Source organism: Gorilla gorilla, chromosome 5 (assembly GCF_029281585.2).
Source record: "Gorilla gorilla gorilla isolate KB3781 chromosome 5, NHGRI_mGorGor1-v2.1_pri, whole genome shotgun sequence".
NCBI classification, from domain to species: domain Eukaryota; kingdom Metazoa; phylum Chordata; class Mammalia; order Primates; family Hominidae; genus Gorilla; species Gorilla gorilla.
In genome coordinates, this window is record NC_073229.2 from 170,012,237 (window position 1) to 170,032,881 (window position 20,645).

A 20,645-nucleotide genomic window follows, 5' to 3' on the forward strand; every position below is an offset into this window, starting at 1 on the left:
TTAAGCTGATAAGCAACTTCAGCAAAGTCTCAGGATATGTAGTCCCAGCCTCTAGAAGCCAGAGGCATGAGGTCTACTTAGGGTCCTCTTGAGACAGGTGAAGACTTTTCAGTATCACAAAATTAATATCACAAAGTGATATTATGTTAGTATTATGACATCAAAATGTGTGGGCAGGCTGGGCACAGCGGCTCACGCCTGTAATCCCAGCACTTTGGGAGTCTGAGGCAGGTGGATCACCTGAGGTCAGGAGTTCAAGACCAGCCTGGCCAACATGGGGAAACCCCGTCTCTACTAAAAATACAAAATTAGCGGCGCATGGTGGAGCAAGCCTGTAATCCCAGCTACTTGGGAGGCTGAGGCAGGAGAATCATTTGAATCCAGGAAGAGGAGGTTGCAGTGAGCCGAGATCGTGCCATTGCACTCCAGTCTGGGCAACAAGAGTGAAACTCCATCTCAAAAATAATAAAATAATAATAATAATAATAATAATAATAATAATAATAATAATAATAATAATGTGTGGGCAGATGTCATCTACACCATAGTTTCAGAATGCAATAAATTCACATTTAAAAACCTTGAAGTACACCGTATCAAAACTTTACTTCATCTTTCACTCTTATGTGATTCAGTTGATAGGCTGGAAGAACAATGAAAGTGAGTTCCATCATGCTGCCTGGTGTCCGTGTCCTTAATGATAAAGACTTAGAGTGTATTTGCAAACTCTGTTAATGACAGCATTTTTTTTTATTCTGAGCTTTATTAAGGTATAATTGACATACAAAAATTGTACATATTTAAGGTGTATAATGTAATGTTTTGATATACATATACATTCTGAAATGATTACCAAAATCAAGATAATTAACACATCCATCACCTCATAGTTATCCATTTAGCAAATCCTTTACTAGGTGGCAAAATTGATTTTAAAATCACATTTTTATCCCCTTGAAATTTTTTCATCTGTAAATTTTCAAGGGCAGTCTTTTAATAGAATACAAACAGCTCATTCCTTATGTGGCTCCAAGCTGGCATTTCAGCATTGGGTTTAAACTTTAGAGCAACATATGAAAATCTCCTGAATAAACTTGTCAGTGATTATGGTCATCAAAACTTAGTATGATCAAGGAAACTCGTTTTTGCATAATATTCTGAATATTTAAACTCCACAGAGCTTGAATAAATGAAGTACAAATTAAACATATCGATTTTTTTCTTTTGGTACAAGGTCTATGTTATTGCAGATTAGCATCCCAAATCCCCAAATCCCAAATTTGAAATGCTTCAAAACTGAAACCTTTTGAGCACTGATATAAGGCTCAAGGGAAATGCATTTTGGATTTCAGATGCTCAACCAGTAAGCACATAATGCAAATATTAAAAAATCTGAAATCCAAAACACTTCTGGTCCCACATCTGGTACAGGATGAGGGATACTCATCCTGTACCATGGTAAATGGTTAGTTCTTCCTTGGCTTATGCCAGTGGTTCTTGATTTAAGCCCCAGGAGATATTGGAAATTTCTGGAAACATTTTTGGTTGTCAAAGCTTGGGGGTGGAGTATGTTTCTGGCATCTAATGGGTAGAGGCCAGGGATGCTGCTCAATCTTATAATGCATAGGACAGGCCCCAGAAGAAAGAATTGCCTGGCCCAAAATGTCAATCAGTAGTGCTGAGGTTGAGAATTCTTGACTTAGGCCATAGCCATTCCACAGCTCAAGTCACAGTTGCATTCCTTTAGCTGAACCTTACAGTTCAGTTGTTCTACTCAATATTTGAACGCTGAAGGAAGACTGGCCCTCTAGGGTTGTATTTCTAGAACAGGGAGAATGTAGTACTTTGAGGCTGCATGCTTTAGAATTAGTCATTATGTGAGTTGGAAGACCACTTGATTCTTTATTAGAAGTTAGCAAGTGTGCCAGATTAGACCTTCACCCAAGAACGTCATGAGGATTAATGAGAGGTTTTTAAAAGATAATAGTTATCTTTGTTTCATGTTTAACAACTTTATGCATTGGCTGGTCATTCCAGCTCCACAGAAAGCTCTTCAGCTGAGTTTCAATTACAGCCCGCAATTCCAGATGCTACAACATTTTAACTGTGGCTGCCAGATATCAGTGAGATTCACAGGCCTGGAGTACAACATTCTTTACAATGTGTGCTTCATATTTTGAAGGCCATCTGTCTCATTTTCATCTACAATTGGCTCTGCCGAAGTTTTGCATGCCAAATCATATTTTTTAAAATAAGCTTTTGTGCTACTTTAAAAATGTTTCAAAAATATCTTCGAGATACAATTCACACACCATGAAATTCAGCCATTTAAAGTGTACAAGTCAGTGGTTTTTAGTAGATTCACAAAGTTGTGCAACTATCACTACAGTCTAAATTTAGAACACTTTCATTACTCCATAAAGAAACCCCATGCCCATTAGCAGTCACTCCAGTTCCTCTCCTAGTCCTGGGCAACCACTAATGTAATTTCTGTCTCTAAAGATTTGCCTGTTCTTATGAGGAGTGGCGGTGTACACCTGTAGTCCCAGCTACTTGAGGAGGCCAAGGCAGGAGGATCATTTAAGCCCAGGAGTTTCAGGCTGCAGTGAATTATGATACGGCTACTGCACTACCATCTGGGTGACAGAGTGAGAACCCATCCTCTAAAAAAAATAAAGATTTGCCTATTCTAGACATTTCTTATAAACAGAAATATACAGTATTTTGGGACTGCTTTTTTTTTCACTTAGCATAATGTTTTTAAGGTTCATCCATGTTGTAGCATGTATAAGTATTTCATTTCTTTTTTGTCCAAATCATATTCCATTAGAAGTATAACCATATTTGATTTATCCATTTATCATTTGATAGGCATTTGGGTTGTTTCCACATTTGCCTACTATAAATAATGCTGCTATAAATATTCACATACAAGTTTTTCTGTGAACACGTTTTCACTTCTCTCCATTATTATTATAGGCTGAACTGTGGCTCCACCAAATTCATAATTTGAAGTCCCAACCCCTAGTATCTCAGGATGTAACTGTATTTAAAGATAAGGTGTGTACAGAGGTGGTTATGCTAAAGTAAAGCTGCTAGCATGGGGGCTCTAATCCCGTATGAATAGTGTCCTTATAAAAAGCCATCAGGGGCCTGTCTGCACAGGGACAGACCATGTGAGGTTACAGAAAACAGCCATCTGCAAGAAAGGAGAGAGATCTTAGAAGAAAACAGACCTGCCAGCACTGTAATCTTCAACTGCCAGGCTCCAAAACTGTAATAAATAAATTTCTGTTAATTTACTCAGTCTGTGGTATTTTGTTATGGCAGCTCTAGCAGACTATTACAGGTAAATACCTAGGAGTAGAAATGTTGGGTCATGTGGTAACTCCATTTAACACTCCAGGTACCTGCCAGACTGTTCATATGAGTTTTTGTATGAATATATGTTTTATTTTCTCTTAAGTACATAGGAGTGGCATAGCTGCTAGGTGTACATTTAACTATTTAAGACACGGATAAATGGTTTTCCAAAGCAGCTGTACCATTTTACATTCCTACCAGCAATGTTTGAGGGTTCCAATTTTCCGTATCCTTAACAAAACTTGTTATTGTCTATCTTTTGACTATAGTTCGAGGACTAAGCTCTGATTTTTATCTTGCCCAAATTCCTACCTAAGAGGTCTGGGGAGTCATGTCCTACAAACCATGGATCCTCATCAGATGGCTTTTATTTGACCATGTATATTGTGACTTGCTTTTCAATCTGACTCTGGCGTGACATTATGAGACAAGGAAATAATATTTAGCCCCATAATATATTTCCTTGCCATGCCTTGAAATTGCCCTGCAAAGTCTCTTGTGGGAAAAATCCACATTCCATAGAAAATCTCCTTCCCCTTTTATTTTCCTTCCTTTCTTTGCAGATCCAGTGGATAATCAACTAAGAGCTAGGCATCCTTTTAGATTTGATAAGAAACATTTTACAACCTATCCTCTCTCTGAAGTCTGCCATCTGAGAGATTCTTCTGAACAATAAAACTGGTTCTCCACAATCCTTTATCTTAACCTGAACATTCCTATTGATCCCAAGTCTTTAGACAAATTCAACCAATTGTCCACCCGAAAATGTTTAAATTTACCTATAGCCTGGAAGGCCCCACTTTGAGTTGTCTCACCTTTCTGAACCAAACCAATGTATTTCTTAAATGTATTTGATTGATGTTTTATGCCTCTCTAAAATATACAAAACCAAGCTGCACCCCGACCACCTTGGGCACATGTTCTCAGGACCACCTGAGGGCTGTGTCACGGGCCATGGTTGTTCATATTTGACTCAGAATAAATCTCTTCAAACATTTTACAGAGTTTGACTCTTTTCATCTACAAGTCATGTGGTGTAAAGTGATAGCTCATCGTTTTCTAATAGACTATTTTCTAGAGCAGTTTTAGGTTCACAGCAAAATTGAGCAGAAAGTACACAGAGTTCTCATATACCCCTGCCTCCCCCCAACCCCATGCACCCCATGCACAACCTTTCCTACTATCAATATCCCACATCACAGTTGTACATTTGTTTCAAATTATGACACATCATTATCCAAAGTCCATAGTTTATATTAGGGTCCATTTTTGGTGTTGTACATTCTATGGGTCCAGCAAATGTGTAATGACATATATCCACCCGTGTAGTAGCATACAAAAGGCTCACTATCCTAAAAATCCCGTTTTGTTTATTCATTCCTTCCTCCTCTCCAAACCTTCATATTTCGGTTTTGATATCTACTTTCCCAGCTGCTAAAGCTGTTGATCATCTTTTCATGTGCTTATTGGTCACTTACATATTATCTTCTTTGGAGAAATGTCTATTCAAATCCTTTGCCCAGTTTTAAATTGGGTTATTTGTCTTTCTGTTGTTGAATATCACTGCTTTTTAAGGTTGAGTTTGCTCCCTGCCAAGGAGGAAAACCCATGACTTTTGTCTACTATGAGAAAAACGCTAATACTTTATTATTCTGGAGAATGGCTTCCTCAGGAAATTCACTGTTCCTTTCTACTTGAGATTCACTAAATGTTAATGAAGCCACTTTGTGGTTTCGGAGCAGAGCCATCATTTTTCTTGGCAGCCAGATTTATAGGACTCCAAAAGAAACAACCAGCATTAGGCAGTATTAAATAAAATTTGGAGATAAAAGCTAATCAGTGTGTATAACAATTACTGATATCAAAATCAAGGAATAAGAATCAAATAGCACTTCTTACTGTTCATGGACTTCAAAAGATTTATATGAATTTGGTACTATTAAAACTTCCTCTAAATTTAAATATGAAACAGATGGGAATAATACAGTTACATGAGAAATATTAGTCATTTCTCAGTGCTTATGAGCTGGGTCCCTTTGGTGGACAGTATTTGTGCAAATGTTTTAGTAACTACATGACTCTGCTCTGTTGTGAGCCATAGTTATCATATTTTTATTTATTCTAACCAGTTAAATTACTATTTACTGAACACCCACTGCCTCTTGTACTGAAGTCATTAAATTCTTTGATACATTTTAAAAAAGAAATAGTTGCTTTTTCTCTGTTTACTAACTTAAAAAAAAAAGAAAATAACACCCCCCATCCCTCCTTGTATTTCTTAGTTGGCTGAAGATATTCTGGAACTTAACACCATATATTTTGGGAGAAAGAAAAACAAACCTAAAACAGAAAATACCATAGTTATTTAAATATAGGACTTAAACTCTTGAAGTTTATCTGCACTTAAAAAAATTCTTTCCTTTTCTTAAAATTTTTCAGAAAGGATTTCACTATCTCCTTTGATAGTTTATTCTGCATTCTAAAACTCTCTTTTCTCATGGATAATCAAAACCGATCCTATAGGCGCCTCTTCCGTATTCAGTAGAAAAGGTGACTAGCGGCCGGGTGCGGTGGCTCATGCCTGTAATCCCAGCACTTTGGGAGGCCAAGGCAGGTGGATCTCCTGAGGTCAGGAGTTCGAGACCAGCCTGGCCAACATGGTGAAACCCCGTGTTTACTAAAAATACAAACATTATCTGGGCATGGTGGTGGGTGTCTGTAATGCCAGCTACTCGGGAGGCTGAGGCAGGAGAATTGCTGGAAGCCGGGAGTAGGAGGTTGTGGTGAGCCAAGATCGCACCATTGCACTCCAGCCTGGGTAACGAGTGAAACTCCATCTCAAATAAAAAAAAAAAAAAAAAGGAAAAAAGAAAAAAAGAAATGGTGACTAGCTTCCCCCCACCATCTTGATATAATGATGAAATTCTTCACGCCTTCTCTACCCAATGAGGGAGAAAACAAACATGAAAATATTGCAAGACACAAGACTAAGTACTAACATTTGTTGACAATATTAATTTTCTCAATGTTTAGGTTTCTGAAAATAGAACATTTACTGTTGACTTTTTCCCTCATGTTACCAGGTGTATCTCCAAACATTCTAGAAACTTCATGAGATAATAAATTATTAAACCTAAATTAGGTGCTTTATCTACTTTTTGACTGAAAAAATTGAAACATGGAATAAATTCATTATTTAATATTAACATAGGTCTACATTTCCTCTGCAAAATTCTTGACCCATAACTGCCAATTTTAAGATTAAAAATACAGGCTGAGTGCAGTGGCTCATGCCTGTAATCTTAGCACTTTGGGAGGCTGAGGCAGGAGGATCACTTGAGCCCAGGAGTTTGAGACCAGCTTGGGCAACATGGAGAAACCCTGTCTCTACAAAAACTACAAAAATCATCCTAGTGTGGTGGCATGTGTCTGCAGTTCCAGATACCTGGGAGACTGAGGTGGGAAGATCACCAGACCCTGGGAGGTTGAGGCTGCAGTGAGTCATGATCATGCCACTGCACTCCAACGTGGGCAACACAGTGAGATCTTGTCTCAAAGAAAAAAAAAAAAAGTTGAAAACAAAAGAAAAAAACTTTTCAGGAAGGGTACACATGCAAAGCAAGCCTGGCACGTAATGAGTATAAATTAGAAACTATATAAAATATATACATTAGAAAATATAAGTTAATGTATATAAAATAGAAAATATACTTTTTTGGTTAATAAAACAAAATGATGTGAGGTTATGAAGAAATTGTATAATTTCTTAACTGGCTTTGAAAGCAATTTCAAGCATCCTAAAAGAGTTTTGAGTGATAAAAACTTAACTAGAATAAAAGCTTCTCACATTTGTAAGAGCAACAATTACTTCTCTTCCAGTGATCTCCAAACTTATTTAATTACATATCTCACCAGTAAAAGGTTTGTGCAACTATATATCCAGTGCATATTTATTTAAAATGTAAATAGGTTATTAGCTATTTCTATTTTAAAGCACGCATAAATTATAGTTGGAGTAAAACAATGTAAAATATTGTGTTTTTACTTACTAATGGGACAGAATCTTTTTGCTGTTATTAAAACATAGATTTTTAGTTTTTAAATAAAAACAGGCTATGGAATATATTTCATTATTTAAATTCTTTGTTGTTGTTTTTATTAGTCCATTTTCATACTCTTATGAAGAAATCCCCAAGACTGGGTAATTTATAACGAAAAAGAGGTTGAATTAACTTACAGTTCCACATGGCTCGGGAGGCCTCACAATTAGGGTTGAAGGTGAAGGAGGAGCAAAGGCATGTCTTACATGGTGGCAGGCAAGAGACTGTGTTGAGCATGTTGTTTTTGTTGACACATATGAAGAAAATCCTAGGGCCCTTCAGACTCCTTGGTCTTGGAGATCCCTAAGGACCACACTTGGAAACTGATGGTCTATGGCAATGGGTCCTTTTAGGCCTTGAATCCCTTTAAGAATCTGACAATATGAAACTCTGTCTCTAGGAAGCTGCTGGAAGGTACACATCTTGGGAGTTTGCCCTTTGAAGCTCACCTGTGGACCTTTTTTCCTTTCGTAAGTCCACTGACTCTGGTTAGGAATGCTTGGTCTGATAAGCGTCCTTTTTATGTAATGGTGGATAAACTGCTTTTTCCAATACCTACACATACAGTTTCAAAACCAAGGAGGAAATAAGATTGAAAAAAAGGAAGTAAGGAATAATGGAAGAAAGGAAGGGAAAAAAAGAGAGAATTAAAAGGTGGTTTACTGTAATCCCAGCACGTTGGGAGGCCGAGGCAGGTGGATCACTTGAACCCAGGAGTTGGGAGGCCGAGGCAGGTGGATCGCTTGAACCCAGGAGTTTGAGACCAGCCTGGGCAACATAGCGAAATGCTGTCTCTACAAAAAATTAACCAGGTGTGGTGGTGCATGTCTGTAGTACCAGCTACCTGGGAGGTTGAGGTGGGGAGATCACCTCAGCCTGAGAAGTTGAGGCTGCAGTGAGCGGTCATGGCACCACTACACTTCACCCTGGGTAACAGAGACTGTGTCTCAAAAAAAAAAAAAAGTGGTTTACTCAGTAGAGATCTTTATCTTGCTTGAAAGGCCAAAGCCATTTTAAGAAGGAAACTTGCTAAATCTTCTCCTGCATGCGTAAATAGTAATCCCTTAAAAATAAATCACTGCATAAACGAGATGACTGCTTGAGTCATCATTAACAACTTATTAAAAAGACAGAAGTGCCTCTTACAGAGGTGTAAAGTATTTATTTGCACCCTATCATGCTGGCAGAAAACCTGGGAAGGCAAATCTGAGTGCAGGGTAGAAAATGGTCAGTTGCAGAATATAAACATTAACATGATTATAATTACAGACTTGAGAAGTGAAAAGCACTGGGGAAGTTTTAGGTAAATACAACATTCTACACTGATGCTTTCACAGTTTAATAGCGGATTCACTTATAAACATTCTGATAAAGATCAGAAACTAAAATGCATTCCTGTTTAAAACACAGATTTGCATTTACCAAAGAAGACATAATTCTGTGACAAAGGAAAATACACTCAACATTATCAACAGGCAATGATGCTCTCAGTCAATGGAAATTTTTACAAAGGCTCTGGAAAAATAACTGGAGATAGCAGTTGTTTGATTATGGGAAGCCAAGAGATCAGAAGAGGCATGAGGAGCCTTACGGTTCTGGGTAAAGAATTAGGGACATGATGCAGTAAATGTTAATTAAATAGTCTTGGCAGAAAATGACCACAGGTAATTTCAGTAAGTATATCCTAAATAAATAATAAAATATGCAGAAACGATTTCTAAGGAAATTTGAGCACAAATGTTTGCTCATTAGAACACTGGAAGGGTCAGTAATCAGAACTGTGTGCATATACAAATCACAGGTCTGGGAAGATCCAATAGGTCGAAAATGTGTCCTTGGACAAATGGCTCCTCTAATAGGCTATCTACGGGGGTGTGGAGCATTAAGAGCAGGTTTACTGGAGAGACAAAGGTAACAATAGGGTTTGGAAAGGCAGACCATTTAAAAAAGGCTGATTTTTTGATAAGCAGGGAAAAAGTTATTGATTTTAGTAATAGTAGTGACCTATACAAAGATGATTATACAGAAAATGGAGGCTGTTTTTTAATTTCTATTTTGCAGGAAAAGAAGCATAAGCTGCAATAAAAATTTGGTTTCAAGATAACAAAGTCAGTCCCCAAAAATCAGTATTGAGAGTCACTGACATTAAATGATGAAGATACGAGGATGGTGTGGGGACCTTTACTCTTCAAAGATGAGCTATATATGCCCCTGAAAAGGCTGTCTGAAGACAGGGGAAGGCTGGAGATGGCAACTTTGGCCTCTGCCAAGTACTCGTGCTATTTTCTGTATGTGATACTATCTGTTTTGTAACTCAGAGGCAACACCACATACCTAGCATAAGGCTTGAACTCCCTTTGGGGTTATCAATTACTTACATAGCCTTCCTCTAAGGGAAGGCTTGCAAGTGGTTCATATTCGACCCTTCCATGTGATAAGCATTCATGTGGGCTTCACAATGTAACAGAGGTACACAGAGATTCTTGTAAACAGAAAATTTTATAAAACTGTTAACTGATCTCACTTTGAAGAAGTCTTACTGACTAGATGTCATTTATCAGAGTAGACAGGCTTAAAATGCATTGCTTGTACTATACTGTTGTAATGCATTTTTTGTTTTTGCATTGGTTTTTAATTCATTTAATTGGTTTACACTCATTTTTTTTACATTCCATTTTTGCATTTGTATGCCAGTTAAAAATTATGAAATGGCACATTGTGGGATTTTGTTTAGCTAAATTCTAGAAAAATTGAAAGATACCTTTTATTCGACTTAAGGCTGAGGTTATTCAGCACGGTGATCTCTGCATTTTTGAAAGGTTGTCTCGTCGTTTAATAAACGTAAATAACTTAAGCACATTGGAAGAGCTATTAAATGAGAGGAGATTAAAAAGACATGATTTCTTATTTTATCCACCTGACAGGATAGCTTGCGTTGGTGATTAATCTTGCATTGTTAAATTCAGTTCCTAAATATTTAGGTAAGTAGTTGGTTTGATCATTATTTGTAAAGTATTAGTAGTTGCATGTTGAATTATCATGTTAAGATTTTTAGTTTGTTGTTCATGTGATATGAAAGATAACAATTCCTAAAACTGAATGCATGCATGGCTTATTCAGCTCAGGTCACATACAAAGAGAAATCTGACGCGGTAATAAACATAGCAGAGCTATCTGGGTTTGAAGCAAAAAGGCTATGAAGTTAGGTATATGCACTTTACATTGTATGTATCTTTTTAGTTCTAGTAAACTCATCTGGAATCATGTTACAGAAAATGATTCTCCAGGTCCAAACACATTTAAGTTTAATGATTGGGGCTACTCTAACAATTGCGGCTATCTCATTTTGTCTCATTGGTTCATTAGCATAGCACCCATTTAAGAACAATTACTTCTAAACACAGTAATATTTCAGAGGCTATAAAATAATAGAGAAAGAAAACTTAAAAAGTCCTTTGTTTGCAGCCAAGAAAATGTGAGGATCAGATTTGTATTTGTTTTGAACAATTGGAAACTGTCACAACTGTTTTTAAGATGTAATAAATGTATATAAAATATGGGATTCTATAGTATTAGCCATTTTGATATCTTTTGTTGAAAGAAAAAAACCAAAAAACCCCATATGTTCTAAGGCTCAGAAGTCAAAGAATTCCACAATTTTCATTTCCACTAAAATATTTATTTAATTGATATCTTACAGAAATAAATAAAAACAGTTTTTGTCTAATACAGATAGGTTTTTTTATATATATGTAATTTGATCTTACAAAATTGAAGCATATCAAATTGTTTTCTCTAAAACATAGCTCAGAAAGGAATAGTAGAAAACAAACACAAAGAAATACTGAAATAGTCTCATTTTTAAATTATAAGCATGGGCCTTCTGAATCTCAGCATGACATGTTATTAGTAAAAGAATGTAAGATATGGAGTCAGGGGACCTGGGCTCCACTGTTTACTTGCTACATGTCCTAAGAAAGTTTCAATATATCTGAACTTCAGTTCTCTACCTTTAAAACAGGAAAGATATTAATTATATCAACTTCACAAGATTGTTGGGTAAATTAAACACGTAAATGTACAGGAAAGCTCTTTTTAATATGTGAAGAGCTATAAAAATAACAGTTTGATTTAATTTCATATAAAAGAATCAATGGATACCTCCTTTTAACTGAAGAATAAGCACCAAAAGCATGTGTGTGTTTTCTTCAGTTGAATTACATCACTCTATAAACCTAGAGTAAGAAAATGCACCTTAACTGAGCACCAAAGCCTCTCGGACAAATGGGATCCAGGGAATGGTTCTATGAGTTTTCCAGGCAGCTAACCGGGAGCTAATAAGTCCTGAGGGTCAAAGAGGGTCCTTTAAAACTCTGAAGGCTCAAAGAAAAGGAAGCCAAATAAGAACATTTGTATTACATCAAATGGCTAGGATGTAACAAGCTACTCCTTATTCAGCAATTTCAAAGTCCATTAATTCCTCACAGAAGAAGAAACACTTGGTTATTATCACTTGCAACAATTCGCTTATGTGAACATGGCATTCTCTTGTTCAAAAGGTCAAAGACTCGTGCTTAAGGGAGGAACAACTGGAGTGAAATAACAACTCTACCATGAATTCAGATATCACTGGCTAAAAAGTCTAGTTACACAAGAACATGGGAAAGAAAAAGAATCCAAGACATCAGTATAATAATGATTGAAAAAAAAAACCCTGCCATATTTCCATGTTATAATAAAACAAAATCATAAAAACTGCAATATTTACAGATACATCAATCTTACAACATATAAAAACTTTAACAATAAGAAAAATTAAGAGTAGGGAAAGCAGATAATTTTAAGGTAATCATTAATACATTAAAAAAATCTATTTGGAGTTAACTGTTTACACTAACACCACTTTACACATAATAGAAATATGAATATTTTCATTGTTTTTGTTTTCAGTAGCAAGATGCAGAAGAAAGAAATAACTGTCTAACATTAACTTATTGTAAGGAGTTGTATTACTGCAAAATTACTAGGTGTAAAGTTATGGTATAAGCCTACTCAAAAAATGGGTTAATATAATTCACCATCTACTTAAAATATTACTAACAAGATATTAGTGAATCATGTGCTAAAGATACTGAAGGCCCTTCCGAAACTGAGATCTATGTTTGTTGAATATACCAGGTCATATAAAACTAGACTAGTTTACTTTCTTATTCCAACTGTTTTTGAGTGATCTTATCATAAGAAAAGTACACATTACCTCTCTTAATTCTCTTGCATCGTCAGATATAGATACTATTTGGGACAAAAAATAAATGTTTTATTAGGAGTGTAAAATTAAGAATCTTTATAGATCTTTTGGAAACAGTATATTGAAAAGGACTCAATAAGTACTAGGCCACTGTATAACCAGAACAATAAACAAATTCATTCAACTAGGAACAGTGTTACTGTTATCTACTGGGTTTTTAAAACTTGTAACTTTGCTCTACAGCTGAAAGTTTATTAATACACTAAAGTCCATGGAATGAATCAAGTGTAGTTCATTCAAGCTCTTCAGTTTCTTTGGTAAATAGGTCTGCCAGGTCAGCCACAGTCAAGACAGAGGCCTCTGAATGCTTCGCTGATGAGTTCGTGTGACTGCAAGGTTTTCCAAATGAGCACAGTCAGAAAGAACCCCCAAGCCATCAGCAATTATATTTGTAGTAATATGAACTAGACACGTATTTTTTTCTTAAGTTTTTGTAACTGGGATATAAGAAACTCCCAGAGGAAAGCAAGTGATAACATCTTTGTTATACCTTGTCAAAGTGAAGATTTCTATATATTACTTTTAGGGTTTGTCAAACTGTTTTTTCTCTGTGCAATTAATAGAACAAAGAATAAAACCCTTGACTACTGCTACTAAGGCTCTCACCTTACAAATTACCTTCTTACCACCTGAAGTTAATTTGTTTCAAGAGAATTTCAAACAACTCGTAACTGCTATTTTATTAAAACAACCTAAATAAAAATCACTGAAGTCTGATACACAAGGAAAACAAGAACTTTAAAAAGCCTTCATGTTTTAGGTAAAAAGGCTTGCAGAAGCCTCTTTCCTTCCCAGAAACCATCAATGGAAGAAAATTTCTAGTTTCAAATTGCTTCTTTGCTATGTGACAATCCCTTCTAAGGCAATAATCTCTTCCTTGGGTACCATCCAATCCTACCTACCTCCTAAAGATGTAGAAAGATTTATGTTTTCAAAAAGATTTAAATTAATTATACCATAAATATTAGAAAGTTCTATGATTCCAGAGTCAAGCTTTTAAAATTAAGACTGGTTTAGTCTCTCTGCTTTTGTTCTGTCTTTGGATTGACACCACAATTAACCTTAACAAGTTTTTTTTTTGTTTTTTGTTTTTTTTTTTTGAGACACAGACTCGTTCTGTTGCCCAGGCTGGAGTGCAGTGGCACGATCTTGGCTCACTGCAACCTCCACCTCCAGGGTTCAAGCGATTCTCCTGCTTCAGCCTCCCGACTAGCTAAGACTATGGTGCGTGTCACCATGCCTGGCTAATTTTTGTGTTTTTAGTAGAGACGGGGTTTCACCATGTTGGCCAGGCTGGTTTCGAACTCCCAGCCTCAGAAAGTGATCCAATGTGGCAAAGGAATGTAGGATAGTTTATATTTACATGTTACAATTAATAAATTAATTCAAATATACAAAGTCTGGAGCACTGACTGGGAAACAGTGAAAAGGCAAAACGTCAGACTTTGCTTTTAAAAACGTATTTGTGCTATATTTTTCGTTGTCATCTAAGTGAAGAAGTTCCATAGATACAAACTTCTAACAGGAAAACCTTCCCCCTTCTACTTGTGGTAAATTATTACCTACCTCCTCTCAGCAGTTTTCAGCATTGCCTGCATTCTTTCTTCTATTGTTGCTTTAATTAAGAATCTGTGTACAATAGTAGGTCTAAAAGGTACAGAAGAATTTTAAGCTTAAAAACATAGTAAAACAAATCAGTACAAACCGACTTCACATTTTATATGCTATATTCATCAGTCAGTTGGTGCCCACTTGTGGCAGGTGCTGGGAGGGGTTCAGCAGCGAATAAAATGAACTATTTAATCTCCATGAGCTGACATTCTAATGAGACAGACAATAAACACATAAAAGAGTAAGACGGTTTCAGGTATAATGCCGGGAGAAGAGGCTGACATGCAAACTGAAAAAAGAGTGATGGGAATGAGGCCAGTAGGCGAAGGAGGAGTAGGAAGAATATCCAAACAGAAGAAACAGCACATACATACACAGTCCCCGGGAAGGGAATATGCCTGGAACAAGCCTAACATGTTCGAGAGGCCAAAAGAAGGCTGGCATGGCAGAAGCATCCTGTAAGCGAGGGAGAGAGGTGAAAATAAGGGTGGAGAGGTGTGCAGGGGCCAGGTCACACAGGGCCTTCCAGGATGTGACCAAGCATTTGAATTTTATCGTGGTTCTAATGGGAAGCCCTTGGTGGGTTTGTATGCATGATTTGATGTATACCTGACTGTACTTTAGAAATCCCTTTGGCAACCGTGTGGAGGATGTACTTCTTGCTCAGCAAGAAGAGCACCAGAGAAGCTAGTTAAGAAGTTCTGTAGTCATCTGGGTAAGTAAGGGTGGATGCACTATGGTTGTGTCAGTGGAGATAGCAGTCAAGTAGATGTGGAATACCTTTTGGAGGTAGAGCTGACAAAACTTAAAAGATGACTGGCATGTGAGATGTGAAAAGAAAAATATAGAAGAGTCCTAGATTTCTGATCTGGGCAGGAACAGATGACAGTGCCACATTATAAGATAGGGAAAGCTCAGGGTGGGAGTGAGAGTGCAGAAGCAACACAGTTTTGTTTTGTCCATGTGAAACCTATCAGATACCTATTAGACAGGTATCCAAGGTGAGTCCAGAGATATGTGTGCAGAGCTAGAACTGGATATATGCACCTGGGACAGGAGCTATATGGGCATGTCTGGGCTGGGGGATATACACCTGAGAGTCATCAACCTGTAAAAGCTACCTAAAGCCTTAAGACTGGAAAAATTCATCGAAGGGGTGTAGACAAAGAACCCTCAGACCACTGGCAAGAAGTAGGTCACTAAAAATGTTATAAGTCTCACTTCAGTGATATGGTGGGGAGAAAATCAACCAGACAGGTTGACAGAGAATGGGGGATAAAAAAGTAGAGATAGAGGTAGGATGTATCAGAGTGTTTTTTTCTTTCTAAAGATGGATAATATTAAGACATATTTGTGGGGTAATATACGACAGGTTGAGTATCCCTAACCAAAAACCCAAAATCCAAAACTTTTTGAGTGCCAACGTGACAAGTGGAGGATTCAACACCTGACTTCACATGATGAGTCACAGTCAAAACACATTAAAAACGTTTTGTGCACAAAATTATTTAAAATATTATATAAAATCACCTTCAGGCTATGAGTAGAATTTGTATATGAAACATAAATAAATTTCATGTTTAGACTGGGGTTTCATTCCTAAGATATCTCACTATGTATATGCAAATATTCTAAAATCTGAAAAAATCCTACAGGCAAAACACTTGAAGCATTTCAGTTAAGGGATGCTCAACCTGTACAAGGGAAATGTACACCTGTCCTTGAAAAATGAGAAGGAATGGAGTCCAGGACAAATGAATGGATGGCTTTTAAAAGAAAAGGGACACTTCTGCTGTAATAAAAGGGAAGGCATATGAGGTACTTTCCTGCTTATTACTGGATGACATATCCATGCTTCTGCCTACTACCAACCCCTTCCTCCACTTTAGTGTTCAATCCCATATCCTCATGCCTACTCAAGGACATTGTCAAGCATTCTCCCTGTTCTCCTCCTTCACTAGTTTTTGTTGTCTCTAATGAATCATTCTCTTACTAATTCTCCCATTTGAAAGGAAAACAAAAACCTCTCTCGATCTCATTCTCTTCCTTTTCTCTGCAGCAAAACTCCTCAAAATACTAGCCTTACCAGCCACACAGAAGCAGCAGTGCACTGTGGTTAAAGCTTGTACTGTGAAGGCAGAATGGCTGTGCCTGAAATCTGCCACCGCTTCTACTAGTTGCCTGACCATGGGCAAGTTACCTAACCTCTCTTTGTTATACAAATATTTGTTAAATAAGAAATACACAAAATCCCATTTTCTCCAAAACTAAAGTCAGGCTGTCACCTCTACCACTTAACCTGGTTTTGATCTCCATGTTGCTAAATCTAATGATCAATTCTCAATCCTTATCTTCCTTGACATTTTTCATAGCACTTGAAACAGGTGACCATAACCTCTTCTTTGAGGTACATTTTTTACTTGGTTCCTAGGACACTCCTGTCTTCTGGTTTTCTTCCTAACTCACTGCTTGATCTTTATTTGTTACCTTTGCTGCTTCCTTCTCCTCTCCTAGAACAGTTGAACTTTGGTGCCCTGGAGTTCAGTCCACGGTCCTCTATCTAAACTCTGTCTCTATCTAAACTCACCCCTAGGTAATCTCATTCAGTCTCGTGACTTAATGGACTTGTACATCTAGTTACAGAATAGAAATCTCCATTTGGATGTCTGTTCTTCCCTTACCAAATGTGCTCTACCCTGTAGACTTCTCCAGCTCAGTTGAAGGTTACTTCATCCTTCTAGTTGTCCAAGCCAAAACCCATGGTGTTATCCTTGACTCTCTCACACCCCATGTCTAGTCTGTCCAAAAGTACTATCAGTTCTATCTTCAAAATATATCCAGAACCTGACCACTCCTCACCATGTGCACTGCTACTGCCATGGTCAGGTCACCTTCAGCTCTCACCAGGATGACTGCAATAGCCTCCAAGACTCTCCCTGCTTCTATTCTCCCTTGCTCCCCTTCACTCCCACCCTATCACAGCGCTCAGAATGATTCTTTTAAAACTTAAGTGAGATATGCCAAGCCTCTGTTCAAAGCCTTCCAATGGCTCCCGATTTCACACAGGGCAAAAGCACCGTCCTCACAGTGGCTTCCTGGGCCCAATGTAATCCCTCTCCCCACTGAGCCCACTCACTTCAACTCCTGCTTCTCTCCCTTTTAGCAACTGTAGCTCCTTGCTATTCTTCTAACATACCATACTCCTGATTTAGGGCCTTTGCACCGAAAGCACTGTTTACTTGAACATTCTTTCACAAGATAGCTGCATGACTAACTTTCCCATTTTCCCATTTCTTTCAAGTCCTTCCTCAGACTTTCTCAATAAGGCCTTGCATGCCTTCCTGCCCAAACACTGCACTTTTACTTCCTCACCCTGCTCTACTTTTCCACCTCCTAACATAGTCCAGATTGTACTTATGTTTATTGTTTACCACCTTTCTGTCTACCAACCCCGTTACAGCTAGAATCGCACTCCATGAGGACATCTCATGTTCCTAAAACAGTGCCTGGCACACAGAAGATACTCAATAAAAATCTACCAAAAAGTATGTGAGTACTGATGCAGGCAGACTGTTCAAGTTGATGATGGAAAGATGAGGTACTTCTAATCTGATTGTATATGTTTCCCCTGTATGAGGCAAGATCGCCATGGGGAGGAAGAAGACAGACTTAAGACAGACTCCTCAGAAAGCAGAAAAAAACATATTGACTTGGGAGGCATAGTAAGATTGTTGGGTAATGCTGAATGGCCTTTTGGACTCGTGGTTTTAAATATGAGACTAGTCCAGCCTATGCTTTAAAAGAACATTGGTAGGACAAAAAATCAATGTTTAAAAACACAGAAGAAAACCAACAAAAAACAAGTAAGACATGACTGCATTTTAAATGCCACTTGGTGGTATGTTAGAACAAGCCCGCATTTATTACAGTTACTTTGCCCTATTTGTTAAGAGGTTTAATAAACATGTCTCTTTCCTGTTTTCAAGTAAGCCCTTTATTTTCTCTCCCCGCTACTTCTTACGGGGCAGTCTACATTTCTGAATATGACACAGAAGACTTCATCTCCTGCCGATGATCTCTTTCTCATACTTTATACTGCAACAATTCCAAACTCCTTACAGTCCCTAGAAATGTCATGTCATTTCCCACCATTGTTTTTTTGCATATATAACTCTCTTTGGCTGTGTGAATACCCTTTTCCAGCCAACTTTGAAATAATTATTCCTTCAAGACTTAACACCATAAAGTCTTTCCTGACTCTGTAGGGCCCGAGTGATCATTACCTTCTTTTGTTAACACAGTCCTTTTATTATTATACTTTTGCACATTCTACCCCAACACTTTAAGTCATGCTTCCTGTACTACACAGTGACCTCCTTGGGGAAATAAATTATGTATCAATTTCAATCTTCAGTATTTAGAATAATGCCTGACATACAGTAGGTGCTCAATAAATACTGATTTAATAAGTGCTTCTTATGGATGTGGTTTTTTTTCTTTTTTAAACATCAAAGACTTCTAACATCCAGAAGGTAATACATTTAGCAGGCCTTATCAAAGATAACTGTCTATTCTGATATATGAATAAAGGTAATACATGCCATATAATAATATTCATTATTAGGTTTGCTTTGGGCCTTAAACTGAATCTAATGATCTCCTGGAGCTGACCTAGGGGGTGTCTTTTCCTAACGTTAAGAATTTTAAAAGGAGCCATTTATTTTCAGTCATGTACAAGGTATGTCTTCTTTTAAACACGTGACTACTTTAGACAATCAAAACTCCATTCTCCTCAAAGGCATGATGGATGCCTTCAACTTTGTAGCTGTCTTAAGTATTTCTAACAAGTTTTTTTTTGGATAAAGTGATAAGGTTTTTGTGGGAGGGAAGAAAAAAATTGGGACAATTTGGGGGTTTGCTTCTTGGAGAGAAGGGAGGGTTGGAAATCTCATGCCTTTTAATTAAATAATTAAAAAGTTATAAATAAATAAGTTATAAAATAAATAATTAAAAAATGTAGTATCTAAGGAAGTAATTAAAAACAAGTAGGTTATGATGAACATAAATGAAGAGTTTAAATACTGATTTGGTTTCTCAGAAAACTGAAGCAAATGTGACTGATTCTAATTTTAGTCCTTACTTTGTCTGTCCAATTCGGTGCACCCTCCCTATGGCCTGAAGCTCATGGGCAGGGTTCAATATGGGCTCCACCAAGAGAACATGAGTTGCTTCAATGATAGTTAATCCATTAGAACCTGTGTGCAGGGGCAGCAGCAAAATATTGATTTGGGGATCACGTTTAAATGCTGAAAGGTTCTCCTAAAAAAGAAAGGTACATTTTAATTTTAGCTGGATCAGTTAAAATAAGAGCAGTATGTAATAGCTCACTTTAAAGATGTCTAATGCTATCTATTACTATTGTGAAAGGTAACAGCTAAGAAACTTAAATGCAAAATTACCAACTTTAGAAAATGTAAACTTGTCGCTTGATTTTAATTATGAAGAAAAGTATCATATAAGCTCTCTTGTTCTTCGTAATATCTAGAGGAATCACAAGACAGATGCATGTAATGCATGCAAATTAAACTACATGAGGTTAGAGGAAAAAGAGAAAAAGAAAGAATGTGCTAGAGTGAATGTGAGATAAGAGACATGAATCTGCTAAATTTTCATTTGGTCTCTGTGTGTGCCTGAGGTCATACACCTGTCACTGTGCTGAGCATGATGTAAGGATAACTGTGACCACATGCAGTTCTGCCTGACAGTGACTTTAGAAACTAATCCTTGGGGTGCGAGGCCCCTGTCCATTCAAAAGGTATAGCATAGGCAATCTTTTCCTGTACTAAAAAAAAAAAGAACCTCAAGTTGGGAGATCTTTAAAAAACCAATGGTCTTGTTATATACTGAAAATACCCACAGTCTCTGCTTTTAAATGTTCACTTTATAATTAATCAAGAACTCAGACCCTGTTTATGTGGCTTATATGGCATGAGACAATAAATGTAAGTAAGCTAGTTAACAGCAGTTTAAATTTGCAACTGTATCTACTACAAAAACCGGAGTAAAATCTTAACATACCTGAAATGTCTTAACACGACTGATTTGTGCAAATTCCATGTTGTTGTCAGTAAGAGCTTTTGAAATAATATCTAATACATCTTGCCACTAGAACACATAAAACAATAAGAAAACCAATATTTACACGTAGCCTTTATCTAAGGGTATCTGAAAAGGAAATAAATCAAAATGACTTTTATACTGGA

At 37.1% G+C, this 20,645-nt stretch overlaps 1 protein-coding gene and 2 long non-coding RNA genes across 4 annotated transcripts in view; 2 read left to right on the plus strand and 1 right to left on the minus strand.

Moving 5' to 3' along the window:
- LOC101149626 (uncharacterized) overlaps window positions 1–11,035 on the plus strand; it is a 67,780-nt gene extending 56,745 nt beyond the window's left edge. Inside the window, exons 3-4 of the long non-coding RNA XR_008681129.2 lie at window positions 7,864–7,933; window positions 9,525–11,035. This is a non-coding gene — a long non-coding RNA (uncharacterized lncRNA). The remainder of the gene's footprint in view (window positions 1–7,863; window positions 7,934–9,524) is intronic.
- An 85-nt stretch (window positions 11,036–11,120) lies between these two features.
- Window positions 11,121–20,645, minus strand: part of SHPRH (SNF2 histone linker PHD RING helicase) — a 79,626-nt gene continuing 70,101 nt past the window's right edge. For both annotated transcript variants that reach the window (XM_031012329.3, XM_019029966.4), the window contains exons 27-30: window positions 20,461–20,547; window positions 19,523–19,701; window positions 14,338–14,418; window positions 11,121–13,100 (exon numbers count right to left, since the gene is read on the minus strand). In XM_031012329.3, coding sequence (XP_030868189.2) covers window positions 13,004–13,100; window positions 14,338–14,418; window positions 19,523–19,701; window positions 20,461–20,547 — 444 coding nt within the window. In that variant the 3' untranslated portion in view covers window positions 11,121–13,003. The remainder of the gene's footprint in view (window positions 13,101–14,337; window positions 14,419–19,522; window positions 19,702–20,460; window positions 20,548–20,645) is intronic.
- The window catches only part of LOC129534515 (uncharacterized), a 31,548-nt gene continuing 26,238 nt past the window's right edge, over window positions 15,336–20,645 (plus strand). The window contains exons 1-2 of the long non-coding RNA XR_010134390.1: window positions 15,336–16,200; window positions 17,843–17,927. This is a non-coding gene — a long non-coding RNA (uncharacterized lncRNA). The remainder of the gene's footprint in view (window positions 16,201–17,842; window positions 17,928–20,645) is intronic.